Source organism: Rhincodon typus, chromosome 12, assembly GCF_021869965.1.
Source record: "Rhincodon typus isolate 14 chromosome 12, sRhiTyp1.1, whole genome shotgun sequence".
Lineage (NCBI taxonomy): Eukaryota > Metazoa > Chordata > Chondrichthyes > Orectolobiformes > Rhincodontidae > Rhincodon > Rhincodon typus.
The window spans coordinates 49,074,090-49,090,984 of record NC_063343.1 but is presented as its reverse complement, the minus strand read 5'-3'; the positions used below and the strand labels follow the sequence as shown (position 1 = coordinate 49,090,984).

Here is a 16,895-nt window from a genome sequence, read left to right as displayed (position 1 = left end):
GGCCAAGCAGCATCATAGGAGCAGGAAGGCTGACGTTTTGGGCCTAGACCCTTCTGATGAAGGGTCTAGGCCCGAAACATCAGCCTTCCTGCTCCTATGATACTGCTTGGCCTACTGCGTTCATCCAGCTCTACACCTTGTTATCTCAGATTTTCCAGCGTCTGCAGTTCCTACTATCTCTGTATATGTACTGTGCCATCTTTGTTTTTGTGCATTTCATATCTTTCGCGGAAAAATCAACACCACTTTATTTAGAGACTGGTTTGCTGTAACATAACTTTTTAAATATATTTTATCCCCAGGCCACAGTATTTGGGTTGGAACCTTCCCTTCATGGCCTCCATTTGAACCCCCAGATGACAATGGCAGCTTCATGTCAACTGCTGTGTCTGGATGTTACATGTTCCTGACAATGGTGATACTACTACAGGTACATCAGATCAATCACTGTTATATTGTCTGGAACTGTTTACATCCTTGACATCCTGTTCAGGGACATTCAATCCTCAGGGTGCTCAAACAAGCAATTGGGCCACTTTCGTAACATTCAAAATGTCTGTGAATTTTGTTATGCTGCTGATTATCTTAGTTGCGTGATTGCAATATGTAGCTAAAATGTCAATTTGAATTCAAGCAATGATCTAAATTAGTTAATATAAAATTAGATTTAAACTAATAGAGGATGTATCAATAAATACAGTAGCTTATGTTTACAGTATATATCGTAGGATTGAGGACCTTGCCCTAAACAGGCAAAAACAATGAAGATTTCTGTTTCTGGTTAGAGAAAATATAGTGTACAGCTAAATCATCATGTTCTCTACTTTCTAACTCTTTGCTTTTAGTTAGGCAGTTGTCATAGTGTGCTGGTATTCAGCATCATCCAGGCAGCTAGACAATGGTAATATTACTAGTTAACATAGTAACCATCAGCTTACTTGCTCATCTTGCTCTGCTCAATGGCTCTGTTGAAAATAAAAGTCTGACTATAAATTCTGAAGACATGCTTTATCGCCTGAAATACAAATGTATTTATGATGAGTGTAATATGAACAAATGATTTGCAGTATAGCATATAGTGAGCAAATAAAATTAGTATGATAAACTATCAGATGCATGTGTCTGTGGAAAACATGGAGAAGGGGGTTAGGAATGTGTTTGTGGCAGAGCGTAGAGCAATAAGCAAAATGAAGTAAGCATTCCAAGGTTATTGCGTTTTTTCTTCAGCTAGTCTTGTGAGGCCTTGGCAGATTTCAGAATTATACCAAAATGTTAAATGTGAATTAGGAGCAGGAGACCAGGGTGCTACCTCATCTGTGATTTCAGATACCATGGGGTAAAAATGAAAGAAATTAAAAATACATGAATACATTACCTTCATATGCGGATTATTCATTTGGAATATTTTATAACGTTCCCTTTATGTCAAAACTGTGAAAATTCTGGCCTTATTTATTTTTGTTTCTATTGGCAGGTCTTTATCCCTATTTCCTTGTATGTCTCCATTGAGGTTGTAAAGTTGGGTCAAATATTCTTCATAAACAATGATATTGATCTTTACGATGAAAGCACCAACACCCGTCTGCAGTGTCGTGCTCTGAACATCACTGAGGACCTTGGTCAGATCCAGTATATCTTCTCTGATAAGACAGGAACCCTCACTGAAAACAAAATGGTCTTCCGTCGCTGCACCATCATGGGCACAGAGTTCCGACATGATGAAAATAGTGAGGATTACAGCCATGTGATCATCAACATAATCAATGAACTAGAACAGAGATTAAAAGCACTTGTTCTTTTTAAATTTAATCTCTGTTCTTCAGGAGATTAATTGGGTTGCAAATCATTCACGGTAAAGTAGACTGGTCATGATTCGCTGACTTTTTTTGATATATCAAGACAATTTTAGTGACGATGCCATAAGGTATCTAGGTTTTTAATCATGGTATGCATCATTTAGAATAATTTGGAGACAAATGTGTTAGTCTTTGTCCCTCATTCCAAGTTTGTGATAAATTCTTGTCCCCACTGTTTTACTGGTATTGCATATTTTAGCTCATTCTTCAGTCAATATGATATGTTAAAGAAGCATTTCCAATTTGGTGCTAATGTGGTTCACATTGTGACAAATTTGTATTATTCAGCCTAGTCATAATTAACCACAGTAAAATTGATCCAAATTTGGTTCATTTAAGGAAAGAGAAAAGAGAATAATTTCATCCCAGTCACCTGGATTAGATATGTCTCAATGGATTAATTTATAACTCCACTCATTCCAAGCCTGTAGTGTTTAATCAAACTGAACTGTCTACAGTGTAACTATAATACTTCAAAATTAATTTCTTCCCATCATTTCATTTAGCAAGGCGATTATCTACACAGAGAGAGCTGGTCTCTTTTGATGAAGGGCTACTTTTGCAGAGCACAGACAATGTGAACAACATTCAGACTACCAAGCCCCATCCAAGGCAAAAGAGCATAATATCAATGCAACATTCACAAAATGGACATTCACAGCAGCAGTTCACTGCCTCCAAAAACTGTCAGCAGTCTGGGATGAATTGTAATAGCTTCTCCACCCAGAGAGTGGCATTCAACAGCCCAATAGTAAGTAAATGAGTTGTACCTCTCATATTATTCTTTCATCCTAGGCATGGTTATGATCTAAGCATTGTGAGAATCAATATTTTCGATTAGAATCAATATGAATTTGTTCAGTGAGAGTCTGTGCTGAATAAGCTACTCTGGATCCAGGTAGCAGTAGGGGTGCTATAAGTGGCCTCTGTGCTCATGCAATAGGGAAGCAATCTGACTGTGGTCCAGTAATTCCTGCTGAAACTTTAAAAATACGTCATTTTAAAATAACATTAAAAAATGAACAGAATAGTGCTTTCATGAGACACCTCATTAGTCAATTAGTAGGCATTTAAGAGATTCGCGCTTGAAATATTAAAATGCTGATGAAATCGTGCCCTTAGCAAGCAGCAAGGTTTTCTAGACAGGAGAGAAGACAAATTGATTTTCGAATTTGCAAACATATAAATTGCCACATGCTTGTGGCAGGTTGCCCTACAAGAGATGTGGGACACGTGTTAGTGATTTAGGTTCACGGAATCACAGAATTGTTACAGTGCAGAAGGAGGCCATTCAGCTCATCATGCCTATACTGCCTCTCTAGGCATTTGAACTTAACGTCAATATCCTGTCTTTTTCCCTGCATGTTGTTTCCATTTTAAAAAAATCATCCAATGTCCTCTTGAATGTCTCAATTGAACCTGCCTCCACCAGATATACAGAAAGTACATTCAAGAACCTAACTATTTACTATGTGTAAAACTAATCATACTCTTATCAATGTTAAGTGTTAATGCAATGTGATAATTATTGCAATCAACCTCTCTGGAACTGAAAACTGACTTCTATAATAGTGGAGGAGTCTTGTTCTCATAGATATTGTAATTAGTTTCTTTTTAAAAAATGTTATTCTGTATCTTTACGGTTTGTTTTACTTTCCATTTTGTCCTCTTTAAAAAAAACTGAAGCACCTTTCATTTCCACCAAATGTCCTAAGCACTTTAGAATTAATAAAGTGGTCGCAAAGTGTAGTCTGTTGTAACCTAGGAAACACAGCAAATAATATGTGTATAGAAAATCCCACAAACAAAAATGTGATAATCAGATAATCTGTATCTACAATATGTTGATTTGAGAGCACTATAGGGAAAGACTGTTTTACCCTTCTTCAAAATAATGCTATAGGGTCATTTATGTTTACCTGAGTGGGAGAGGATGCAGATCTACAATCTTCTGACTCAGAAAAGAGTGCTTGCTATTCATGGGTAGGTTGTTAAAGTTGATACTTAGGGTGTGGACTAGGGTGTAGTCCTTAATCAAAAAAAAAGGACTGAGATTACATATAAAAAGAATCTGCCATTAACCTATTGATTTGTAAAATTTGCTGAATGCAGATGATGGGGGATTGGACATTTACATTCCACCTCAGCACCTGCAGGCCCCACATTCTTGAACGTCCCTGAATGATCAGATGGACACACAGGACTTTAAGTGGCCTAGACCTCTGAATGACTTTGATGAGCCGCCCCTGATATATCTGATTAGACCACTGACTGCTGTGTTTGCAGCTCGCCAACTGACGATACATGATTCCCTGACTGATTTTGCAGGCCCTACATGACTGACTGTTGAACACGTGTGGGACTGTACTAGGATAGATCTCCTGAATATGAGCCTGCTAAGCAGACAACTGATCATGTTGGAGCCCCTGGACTGTGAATGCACTGCTGAATGAATGTGCAGAAGTGTGCATGATGTCCCTCACAAAAATCCCCTCCCTGCCTCAATTTGACTTTAACTTCAATGCCCCAAATTTACAAATCCTTGTCAATCCCTGCATTGTTTATTTCATGATTTATTAATCTGATTAGTTAGGGAAATGCACAATTGGTTTCGTCCTGTTTACTCAAGTCTTAGGATGCCCTGTTTTTCATGCTGCAAAAGTATCAAGTCACACTTTCAAGATCCTGCCATTCAAAAAGTATGAAAACCTAAATGTGCAAGGACAAATCTAACTAATGACACTCCATTAGAGGTGCTTCTAGATAAAAATCTGAACCAATAAAGACTGGTGGAGTCCAAGTTGCTTTCTTAGGGATTTTTGAGTTTGACCTCATTGTAGGTTTTAATTTAAGTTTTCATCATTGGATATTTTTGTATTGATAGACTTACAAGCATTGAGTTGCAGCTAAGTATTAATCTGTAAAACACACTCTTTCAAACATGTTTTGTTTCTTCAAGTTTAATGATCAATGAATTGTTCTTCCTATTGGAACTGCCACCCTCCCTCCATTTTCAAAATCCTGCAATCAATATTTGGGATTCTGTCTTTGAAATTTTACTTTCAGCATTCATTGTTATTGACTGAATGGAAAGGTGGGGCATGCAGCAGAATTTAATGTAATGGAGAGCTGGCTGCTGAAAGTTGATAAGCCTCAGACCTGGAGCAAAGTTAACAACCTGGCTGCAAATGCAGCCACCCTAAATAAATTTTCTACTTTTATGTCTGTGATAAATGTTTATTTTACAGATAATACTTGAGGTTAAGGTTCTCTTTTAGCCTATCCTTTGGGTTTTTAGAAAACTTCATTTGCTCATTCACCTGGAGACTAAACCTGCTGCACATTCAGTTAAAAGCAGGTAATAGAAACATAGAAAAGAGGAGCAAAAGTATGCTATTTGGCCCCTTGAGCCTGCTCCACCATTCAATATGTTAATGGCTAATCCTCTATCTCAATGGCATATTCCCACATTCTTTCCACATCCCTTTAAATCTAAAAATGTAGCAATCTTGAACATATGCCATGATTTGGCCTTCACAGGCTTGTGTGGTAGCGAATTCCACAGGATTACTATCCTTTGAGTGAAGACACTTTTCCTCATCTCCTTCTTAATAGTTTATCCCGTATCTTGACATTGGGTCCTTTGGTTCTAGACTCCTCAATCTGTCCAGCCCTGTTACAACTTTGTACATTTTTATCAGCTTCTGTCTCATTCTTTTAAACTAGTGAATACAAGCCCAGTCAAACTAAACTCTCCTCACAGGAATAATTGAAGAATGAAATAGCAATGAAATATGGCAAGTAGAATAACTAAATTATCCATCACCTTTAAATTTACGTAATTAATATATTTAAAGTCTAGTACAAACTACAGAATACAGAAAATGGCCCTGGAAAAATTTTCTTTTTCCTTCTCTTTAACTGGTCAAAGTATTTTGTGCCCTGTGTAATTCATTAGCCATGCTTCCTTCCCACTAAAAAAGGGATTGTCTTTCAGATCTTGTCATCAGTTATTTAAAGTAAGCACCATTTTATTTCCCTTTACAGAATTAGTATTGTATTTAATTCTTCCTGGAGATGTGCACAACAAATTGGAAAAGTAGATATGTTCTAGAGATAAGGTTTTCAATGGTCAGAAAAGTTTAACCAATATGGCCAAATTTTCATTCTGCCTTTCTTCAAAGTAATTGCATCAGGTCAGAAATGCACATCGTGACAGACTGAAATGCAGCTTTCTCACACTCCACTGCCAAACATGCATGAAAAGTGCATAAATAGTGAGTTCAATTATCATAATTGTACGACTGAAACTGACTATAATTTCTTGTCTATGCTTTTTGTCTAACAGAAGGCTAGAAATCTGAGTTAAGATACCTCAGTAGTTATACACTTCACTTTTCTATTAAGCTTCATTCAGTTTTGGGACTTAAATGGATTGAGCTTCTTATGCTTTTACCACTCTCCCTTTGCTTCATACACTGTGTGTGATAATGATCTATTCCAAAGTTAATTTATTTTTCCAAGAGATGTGAAAGAGAATCTAGGGTGACTTTGCTCTCATTCTGCTTCCTCCCTCTGAATTCTACTGCAAAATTGTAATGAATATGGTCCTTTCCCAATAGCTCCCTATTACAGAAATCAGTAACTAAACATAAACTTCAAATGAACTGGCTAGGATTCTGATCGTACATCCATTTCAAACCTGACCCAGTACTGCGTTGCATTAAAATCCGATTGGGTGTAAAATAGAACATCAACCTGTTCCAATCAGATAGGTTAGTTTACCACTGTCTTCCTGATTATTTTTAGTCAGTGGATTCTTTAAAGTGTGGGTTATGAATTGACACAATACGTACCCTGAGATCTAACATGGTAAATGTCTAAAAAGGGTTTTAAAAATGTGGTCATTTTACTGAATAAATAGTCTAGACTAAGTTTTGGAGACATAAGTCCAAATCCTACCACAGCAGCTGGGGTGTTTAAGTTTAATAATACAATATCAAATTTCAAAATTTTTAAAAAGCTTACATCAGTCATGCTGATCATGAAATAAATGGATTGTTCTTAAAACTCATCACAGTCACTCATGTTCTTTAGCAAAGGAAATTTGTTGGCTTTACCCAGTCGAGCGTATACGTGACCACAGACCAACAGCAAAGTGGTTGACTCTTACCTGCCGTCTGAATTGATCCAGCAATTTGTTCAGTTTTAACTCAATGAAAATTAGGGCTCATTAGATGCTAATCTTGCCAATGATACAACCATCCCACAAATCAATAATAAAAATGTGAAGGTAGTGTGTCTGTTAGACTAATAATGACCTGTCATTGGCTTGGATTTCTGTTTAGGATAGAAAACTTATTTACCCAAGTTATACATTAAACCAGAGCAAAGTTATGCCTTATTAGCTTCTTAATACAACTGAAAAGCCCATACCAGATTTAGACATTGTGGCGCACTCTCACAGTGGTAATGTAGTTTTGAGTCTAAAGACCCTCAGCTCCTCGTGGCTTTAACAGGTTATTTTCCCATCCCCACACGAATGAATCTTCAAGTATATTTTTTTACAAAATCCCTTTCATTCATGGACTACCAGAAACAATGCACCCACCAGACACTCCTTGGTCCTTTACTAGTCAGAAGTTCCTTGAATAGTGATTCACCTTCACCAGCACTTTACGAGGTTATTAACTTAGAAACAGTTTTGTTTCCATAGCAGCACCTGTTATAAGTGTTCTTCCCCAACTCTCTTTGCTTGATCCTAAGTGAGTCTCTACAAAGCAACAACAGCCTCCACATTTGTCTCCAGAAGTTAAAAGTTGCACCTCACTTTCAATACATTTTGACCTGAGCCCCTCTCTCCACGGCAAATAGATCACATGGATTTGTCTTCAGATAGATGAGGTCAAATGGGTTGTCTTTGGACAAATGTAATAGGAGGCCACATTCCCCTACTCCAGACAGCTTCAGTTTATTTTAATTAAATTAGAATGTAATCATTTATAAAATCCAGTATTTCTTACCTGTCACTGATTAATGATAATGCTACATTGAACATTTAATGATTATAGTGTAATTCCTGAAATAATACCGATTGTTACTCAGCAGATGATAACCCAGAAACAGCACAGTCAGTGTATACTATGCTGCCGAACTATTTGGTTTATGACGAAGCGTGACATCTTTGTTCTCAAAATTCTAGAGTGGTTTATCAATTCTGATGTATGTATTCAATAGCCCATCTCATTGTATGCCAGTTAATCTAATAGCCCACTAATCTATACAAGTATATTCTGATGGATATGCTGAGATTGATAGATATACTTGCATGTTTCAAATATGCCCATTCCAACTGTTGACATTATGCCTAAGACTGTATGGATGAAATTCCATAAAGAATTGAAGCTTGGCATTTGCATAGAATTATCATATTCCCTAATTGAGGAAATTGATTGAATCCACTTTTTCTTTATATTTTTTGTCTCTCTCTTTCTCTGTCTGCTGCATATTTGCTGAAAAAGATTAGTCAGACTTTCATCTTTCATTGTGATACATGAAATTAATTTGCAATTTTTTTTAATGAAAACATAATTCAGATCACATATCCATGGATTTCAATTACAGTGGAGGTAAAATCAATTTACAGTTCTAAATACTTATGACTGAAATTGCCTGATAAACCCACCACTGTGCTTCAAATCCCAGATTTGCAATAACTACCAAGGGTGCAGCAGCAGGTATTTCTAATTGATATAATTACATTCACAGTGTCTGGGAGAATTATTATTCTAGTACTACCTACTATTCTGCATGAGGAAGTTTTAATGTTTTGGCAGTCAAAATTTTGAGACTTGGTGATTGCTTTCAGTTTTGATATTTGACTTGCCCGTCAAATTTGATCGCTATTCATTCACACATCTCCTTTAAACTTGGAAAACAGCTAATCCTACATAATCCAAGAGAACACTATTATTTTTGATTGTAATGAATGGAAAGTGAAATATTGCAGTCGACTAAATTCCTGCAATTCACTTGCAGACACAGGACAGGATTTCACAATCCCCTGATAGCGGATTTTAACACAGCGGGGATATATAAAATCTGCCTGGTTATCTGTCTGGAGCCTGCACCCCCAGTTCTGAACTATCTGAAATTTCACTGAGGTGGGTGGCCTACCATTCCTTGGGCTGATTGACACTATAAATAATAATCTCCTAAGGGCCTCCTCCCACTGGCCTCTGGTATTTTATTTGTGTTTGGGGGAAAGATGGATACTATGTGGGAAACCTGGCAGCTTTATCTGGAAAGTTTAGTATTGGGTGGGGTAGGAGTGGGAAGGGGACCTTCTCTGTGGTTCTGAGACCCATTGGAGGCACCCACTTGTCAAGGTGAATCACACCGTCCCCCCAAGCAAACACTCCACAACCACACCCCTCCCCGGAGACCCTCAGCACAGATTTACCCTGGGCTCCTCAGTGTGGATACTCTTTCTGGAGTTCCAGCTATGGTTGCTGTGTGAGGCTGGCATTGCTGACCAATCTACATCGCTGCTTCTACAGAAGCTTTCTCCTGAGATAAAGGCTAAATTCTCATCTAAAGGCAATTAACACTGTTCCCACAGTAGCTTTCAAATTTGGGAGTAACTCCCCTCCCCCTCCACCCTCAACTTTTTAGCAACAAAGAAGGGAACCACAGCATTTGTAAAATTACTTAGTCCATTTGCTGGTATCTCTTGGTCAACTTTGCCTCTGTTTTATATTTTTAAAACAGCCTTAGAACAGACATGAATTTTTTTTTTGAAAAGGTGGCACTCTACGATTTTTGTGACCAGTGATATCAGACTAATTTTCCAATCCACAGGGTACCTTCTAGAATCAAGGACATTCTGAAGATCAAAACCAATGTATCCACACTCTCTATCTTGTGTCACCTCTTCTAAGATCCTAAAATGAAAGTCATCAGTTCCAATGGATTTGTTGGTGCTTTGTCCTATTCATTTCTCCAGCACTTTGTCATTACTAAAAATAAACTGCTGTAAATTTGGAGAATGTTGATTTCTCTCTGGATGTTTAAGGCAGTCAGTGGTACTGTTCCTTTAGAATCAAACACTTAACAGCTACCTTGATCTGTTTATCTCTTTTGAAAGATTACCACAGTAGTTAAAATGCTCAGTCCATTTGGGAATTTCTATTGCAGAGCAAGTTGGCAGGGAAAGCTCATGAAGTTTACTTCTTCTTCGGTGAGAAAAATGCCACAAACTATGAGATAACAAAAACAATATTTCAAGCATATACTATTAAGCTCCAGATGTAGAAAAAAAAATTTGTACCCTCAAGAAATAACCTGACAAGAAACATCTAGAATATGTGTGTCATAAGCAATGAAATTTTGACCAGTGGGTATGTACACTTAAAGTTGAAGCCAACAAAAATGTTTATAAGGTAATTTTCCTCAAGGTGTTCAGAAATTCCATACCCTTTCCAATGCAGACTCTCTTGAGGAACAGGCAGTAGCTGGTTTTAGATGGGCAGCAATTCTGGCTGATGGTTATGAATTAACAGACAGACCCATAAATTTAGGGAAGCTTAGGTCTGGAATCTATCACAGACCAGGAAGAGATAAGGAAGAGATAAGTGCTCTGGAGAAAGGTTGGAGAGAAAAGGAAGGCCAGACAGAGAAGGCAAAACTGACTCGACTGTGAAAGGAGGGAATTAGTTTGGAGATGTGAAAGGAAATTTATTAGAGATTTTTTGCTTATATGTATACGTATATATAGTAAGATAATACAGCATCACTCTGATTTTGTGCTTTGCTCATTTGGTTGGATGGCTGGTTTGTAATGCAGAGTGACAACAACAATGTGGGTTCAATTCCTATACTGGGTTGAGGTTACCATGAAGGACTCTCCTTCTCAACTTCTCACCTTGCCTGAGGTGTGGTGACCCTCAGGTTAACCCACCACCAATCATCTCTCTCTAATTGGATGGCGGTGGAATAGGGCTCCTGTGTCGGAGTTCATCCACTCTATCCATTTTTTTCCTTCTTCTCAAGAAGCAAAGCGGAAACTGAAACAAAGAATTATCTAAATACTTGCCTGAATGTGTGGTTTTGGCTTCTAAACATGAAATTTGGCTTCTGTTTCCTCTTTAACTCTTAGGGCACTGATTTCAAAATTCTCATCCTCAATTGAAAATTGCTTAATAATATTGCCACCAGCTGCAAAGGTGCAGTGGTTTGAGCAGCCAACACATTCTAGTTTCTCCAGCTCTGGTTTGACCTCTGAGACCATTTACACCGTTTAATAACGGAATGACATTCCAGAGTTCATACAAAATAGGAACATAAACAGTCTATCAAGGTTGCTCTGCCATTCAATATGATCAAACTTCAGCTATTCCTCCCCACACAATCATCCTTGAGTATCTAAAAATCTGTCAGTGTCTCACTTGAAAATAATAACTGATCAAGCATTCAGAGTTTTCTGGGGTTGAGAATTCTAAAGGCTAAACACCCGCCAAGCAGCTTCCTTCTAATTTTCTTTACGGCTGATTGGGCCTCTGAGACCTGAGCAAGTTAGTGACTTCCAGAACCGAAAGTCAATGCGATGACTGGCACGCTAGTGCTGGTTATTGTGCGCAGAGCACGCTGCTTAGGTGGAATATTGTTTTAAGTAAAGAAATTTCCCTACATCTCAAAGGGCCATCCAATGACAGACTTGGGGGTGGGGAAGAGGAAAGGATTTCTAAAGTAAAGGGGCATCTTTCAAGGAAAAGCAGCCTCTTTGACACCAGCATTATCCCTGGATGGGTTTGCCTTCCAGCACTGATTCTCTTTTTCTCTACCAGCTGAAAGTTGTGGAGTTTCAACTTAACCACACAGCGAACACATTCCTGCTCATACTGGCATGCTAATGCTGGTTATCGTGTGCAGATCGCATTGCTACCAGCCTTCATCTTGGAACAGCAGCTCTCAGGCAGACTTCCATCCTTAAAAAGGAGAACAGCTCAGTAGAAACCGCTTAATTGTCTGCCACCGTAAAATTCACAGGGAATATCCTGTATATCACTTGTGTAGGCTGGAGGCATGTGTTTATTCCCCTACCTGGGCTACCTGCCCAGTTGGTAAAGCACATGGGTAATATGTATTTAAAATAAATATCATTTTGAAGTATGAGAATTGGAAACTAGATTGCTAAAACTGAGATACCAAGCAGTGAAATTAAAATAATGGTTTCAAAGTGGCAAAGTGAAACAAAACAGTTGATAACTATGAGATAACAAGGTGTAGAGCTGGATGAGCATTGCAGGCCAAGCAGCATTAGAGGAGCAGGAAAGCTGACGTTTCGGGTCTAGACCCTTCTATTCTTTTGCTTATCAGTTACTGCTGTCATAATATGAAAACCTTCATTATGTCACAATCAGCAATGTCTATTCCATATCCTCTCTGGCAAACTCTTTCCCAGTCCTAAACACTAACTTAATAACAGACGTGTTGAATATTAAAGCAGTTTTGTACAACAGTGTGCCATAACCGGACATAGTAGCAGTTGCTGGTAAAGTATATGTCACGGTGATCGCAGTAATTGTTAGATGTTCAGCTTGTCAGCACCTGCTGGGGTAATGGAATTATGCCAAGATAGCACGGTCACGTGTAAGAAAGCGTGAGCATGGAATTGCAGTAAAATAAAATTTCATGAGGGTAGAGAACAGCATATCTCTGTGAAATTTGTAGATATGAGCTTAACTTGGAATATAAGATAGTTACTCATTTTCACTGACCAAACAATTGCAAATGTGACTGATTAAAAGTTATACGAAATGCAGTTATAGGAGAATTAACCCAAGTAAGTGATGGAGTTATCCTCAGGAAATAAATACAGGATCTACCCTTAAGTCCTAATGGCCCAATTAAAAATTCAAAGAGAGTACTTTTTGTGTGCTTTTATTTTGTGTTTGTGCCTTAGGAGAAAGAAATCACCCCTGATGAAGTCTTGCTGAACAGAATTCAAGATGCTGTTGTTCATATGGACCCGTGGACTCGAATAAAAGATGGCACAGGGTTGGAAAATGCATGTATCATAGATTTCTTTCTGGCTTTGACATTATGCAACACAGTTGTGGTTTCCACAGCAACACAACCAAGGCAACGGGTAAGTCGATTCTATTTTAGTTAATTTGCTAAAATTTATTCTATAGAAGCATTTAGCAGGAGGGAAAAGATATGAAGGCATCTGGTTTCTATGGACACTGGAAATAACCTGAATATTCTGTTGAAAATTGAAGATTGGATTTCATAGTAAGTGGCCCAGTACAACATGTTTTGAACACATTGTGCCTCCAGAACAGGGAATGTAATAAATTCTAATGTCTGCAATTCAAAGCAAATGGTAAAGTAATACTTCATTTTCAGTCACTTGATTACATTGTGCATTGGTATTATGTAAGTAAAATTAATTACTTTTTTTTTCAATTTTAAGCTTTTGTGAGGAGATAGACTGAAGTACGTTTCAAGGACATGAGAAATCTTGGTCCAGATCTTGACAAGCTATTTTAAGGTGTCCTCTTGCAGTTGACATCTGGATCCTCTTTGTCACCAGTTTGTGGTGTGCCCTGTAGTGGCTAGAAACGCTGTTTAAATAACTGGTCACTTTGAAATATAGGGTGTGTTTTCTACTGGTTTGCACTAGTCAGAAACTTTGATTTCCATACATCGTCTCTGAATCTCAGTGCTTATCTTCTTATCTCTCTTTCTAGCTGCAAATGTCACGTGTAATCATGTCAATTGAGATCAACGTTTCCTCTTTTGTACTTTTTCCCTCCAAAATGTAGTCATCCTTAAAGATCTGTATCAAACCAGATACATTTTTAAATCCCCAACCTGTTCTTTCAGAGCACAGTTAAAGTTTAAAGTGCTGATTGCTGGTTGACTACAGCTTAGATTTGAAATTTTATGTTAAGTTTAGAGTAAAGCTTCACATTTAAAATTTATGTTTTTCACTTTTTGTCACCTCTTACTGCTGAAGGAAGTTTGATTCTCAATTTTATCATCTTTCATAATAGGCTGTTCTTTAAGAAATTTCTCTTGGCCTTGGTAAGCTATTTGATCATTTCTACAGGAACAAACAGAGGCAGTGGTGCTTACATCTTGGGAGGAGATGACTCCATCTGTCAGTATCCAATGAAGCAGCTCTACAGATCTAGTCTACTGTTCCTATCTGGTTAAAGATATCTGCGATCTCTTAATCAGGAAGGCAATGTTTGTCTCCTGTATGACCTGCAAGCTTTATTCCGCACTAGGACCATTTTCCCTTTAGTAATAAACTTCACAAAGATGTGAATTCATTCAACTTATGGAATTTCAGAAAGTTTGCAGTCAGTGACAATATTGTGCTAAAAAATTGTTCACCTCTTGGTGTTGCATTTTTTGTCCCCACCAACTTGATTGCCACATCCTCCAGCAGTTTTGTCATTTGTGCCTAGATGGTAATAGCCAATCATCCCCTCTTAACCTTTAGTGATATCATCTGCAGGTACAGGATCGAGTTTATATGTATACCGATGACACCAACAACACCACCATGTCCACTCCAGAGCGCCAATTGCTATTTTACCCTGAAGCTGTACAACGTCAAGTTTTAGACAACTCCAGTTTCCTTATAGTCCAAACTGAAATGATTATTACATGCAAGATCATAACTCTTGCCCCCATTTTGTGTTAAATTTTTGCTAGTTCATTTATTTCTTTTTCTCTTGTTTCTTCTTCACTTCCTTTCCTTACATTTGGACAACTGCCATTCTACCAACTACATCCTCCGTAGACACACTTTACTTGTCCCATTACCACACGCTTTGGATTTTTCTAGCATGATATTTTTATTATTTGCTCTGTATTGCTGTCTAGCCAATCATACATCTTCCCTTTTGTTCTTCTGATCCTTCCAGACCTTTCCCTTGCACAAAACCTATTACATCCTAACTGCTTACCATTCTAATGAAAGATTACAGACCTGAAATATTAATTTTGCTTCCTTCTCCACAGACATTACTGACCTGCTGAGAATTTACAGCTTTTTCCCAATTTAATCCCTAGCTTCCTGCCCAGTTTTAACTGAAGAGGTGTACAGTGTTTTTATTCTGTTCAACCCTGAACTTACTCCTAAACTTCAAATCTGATTCATCAACAATTGTACCAACTTCCACTTCCGTAATATTACAGGCTTTCATCTCTATATTTCCACAATAATTTACCAAATGTCTAAGTTAAGCAAAAAGACATATCAATCATTTGTAATTGATGTGAGAACTGGGTAAATTTTAAACCTGTTGTTAATTCTTTGGAGAAATCAGCAATTTTTTAAAAGTTTTATTTATCTCTACCAGCCTTTTATAAATTGATAGGAAAAAAAAGTCATACAGTGTCAGTGTGTTTCTACAACGTGGGTCTTAAAACCCTGTCATTGAGGCTGCCAACAAGTGTTAGTCGGCAGACTGACCTCTACATTGCACATAGTCCTCCTGGACTGTGATGCCACCATCAAATACCAGGCTATTGTGTCTACAATGATCACTAATCTGGTGACCTTGCTTACTTACTTTCTCCAAACTCATAGCCCTCCAGTCCAACACAGCCCAATTCGACCTCCTTCCCAAATTCCACAAACAGGACTGCCCAGGCAGACCCACTGTTTCTGCCTGCTCCTGCCCCATAGAACTAATTTCTTCCGACAGCGATTCGAATTTTTTTGCTTTGCCCAATCCCTTCCCACTGACAGCAGTGATACTTCAGATGCTTTATGTCAGTTTCAGAATTTCCAGCTCACAGGCTCCAGCCACCTTCCCTTCATCACAGGCATGCAATCCCTTGACATGCCCATCTCCATCAGGACAGTCCTCATCGTCTGCTTATTCCTGCAAAAAAAGGCCTGAATCATCTCCATCCACCATCACCCTTCTCGCATCTCATTTTCTGTGTGGGGACCCTGCAGCTTTCAGAACTCAATATTGAGTTCAATAATTTTAGGGCTTCAGCACCTTCTCCCATGTCCTTACCCCAGTACCCACATACCAGACCTTGTCACCACATGGGCTGCTTGCAGCACAGCCAAACCATTTCCATCCACTAATAGTCCCTATTAGCAGTTTTCTTTCTCCCAAGCTCCCCTGCCATTTTCCATTCCTTTGTCTGCCCAACTGTTGTTCTCTCTCACCTCCATCTCCATCTATCATTTCTTCTCCTCCTCCTCACCCCCGCCCCCACCCTTCCACCAATCTTCAGCATATGTATCAACCATTTTGTAGCTACAATCAGTTCTGAACATGGGTCACTGGACCTGGAACATTGACTTTGTTTTCCCTCCACAGATGCTGCTAGACCTGCTGAGTTTTTTCAGCAATTTCTGCTTTTGTTTCTTAAATCATTAGGATTATTTGTATGCTGCTATAAAGCTATAAAGCCCTGAGCTCGTTTGTTTATAATTAGTCCTGATAAAGGGTGTAATCCCAAAATGTCAACTTTCCTGCTTCTCTGATGCTGCCTGACCTGCTGTGTTCCTCCAGCTCCACGTTGTATTGACTTGTTTAAAATCTATTTTGGAAACCTGAAATGGGTGCTACAAACTACTTCATCACAAATTTCTCTGACAATGTTTTCTTGCCTGTAATTTTCTAGTCCATTCTTCACATTCCACGTTGTGACCTCCCAACATTGCTGTGTTTCCCTTTGTAGCTATTTTCAAAAGCCTGGAAGCATATCATCTGCTCATGTTATGAATTAAGATTACAGGGAATCAAGAAGTCCTGAAATTGAAGAACACTGTTGAAGGCACTGGAGGGAGTTTAATGTCAAAAACAAATGTGTTATGGGTGAGGTAGTAGCCAACATGTTTAAAATCTGACTCACAACCCCACACCACCACTTCCACACATGGGGAGTGGGCTGCCAGACCACTCTCTGAAGGTAAAAACTAAAAGAACTGCGAATGCTGTAAATCAGGAACAAAAACAAAGTTGCTGGAAAAGCTCAGCAGGTCTGGCAGCATCT

General features: G+C 38.4%; 1 protein-coding gene across 1 annotated transcript in view; it reads left to right on the top strand.

Annotated features, from left to right (window-relative positions):
* Nucleotides 1-16,895, top strand: part of atp10b (ATPase phospholipid transporting 10B) — a 268,085-nt gene that overhangs the window by 205,003 nt on the left and 46,187 nt on the right. Inside the window, exons 9-12 of the mRNA XM_048604042.1 lie at nt 303-430; nt 1,475-1,727; nt 2,363-2,607; nt 12,820-13,005. Of these exons, the coding sequence (XP_048459999.1) occupies nt 303-430; nt 1,475-1,727; nt 2,363-2,607; nt 12,820-13,005 (812 nt within the window). The remainder of the gene's footprint in view (nt 1-302; nt 431-1,474; nt 1,728-2,362; nt 2,608-12,819; nt 13,006-16,895) is intronic.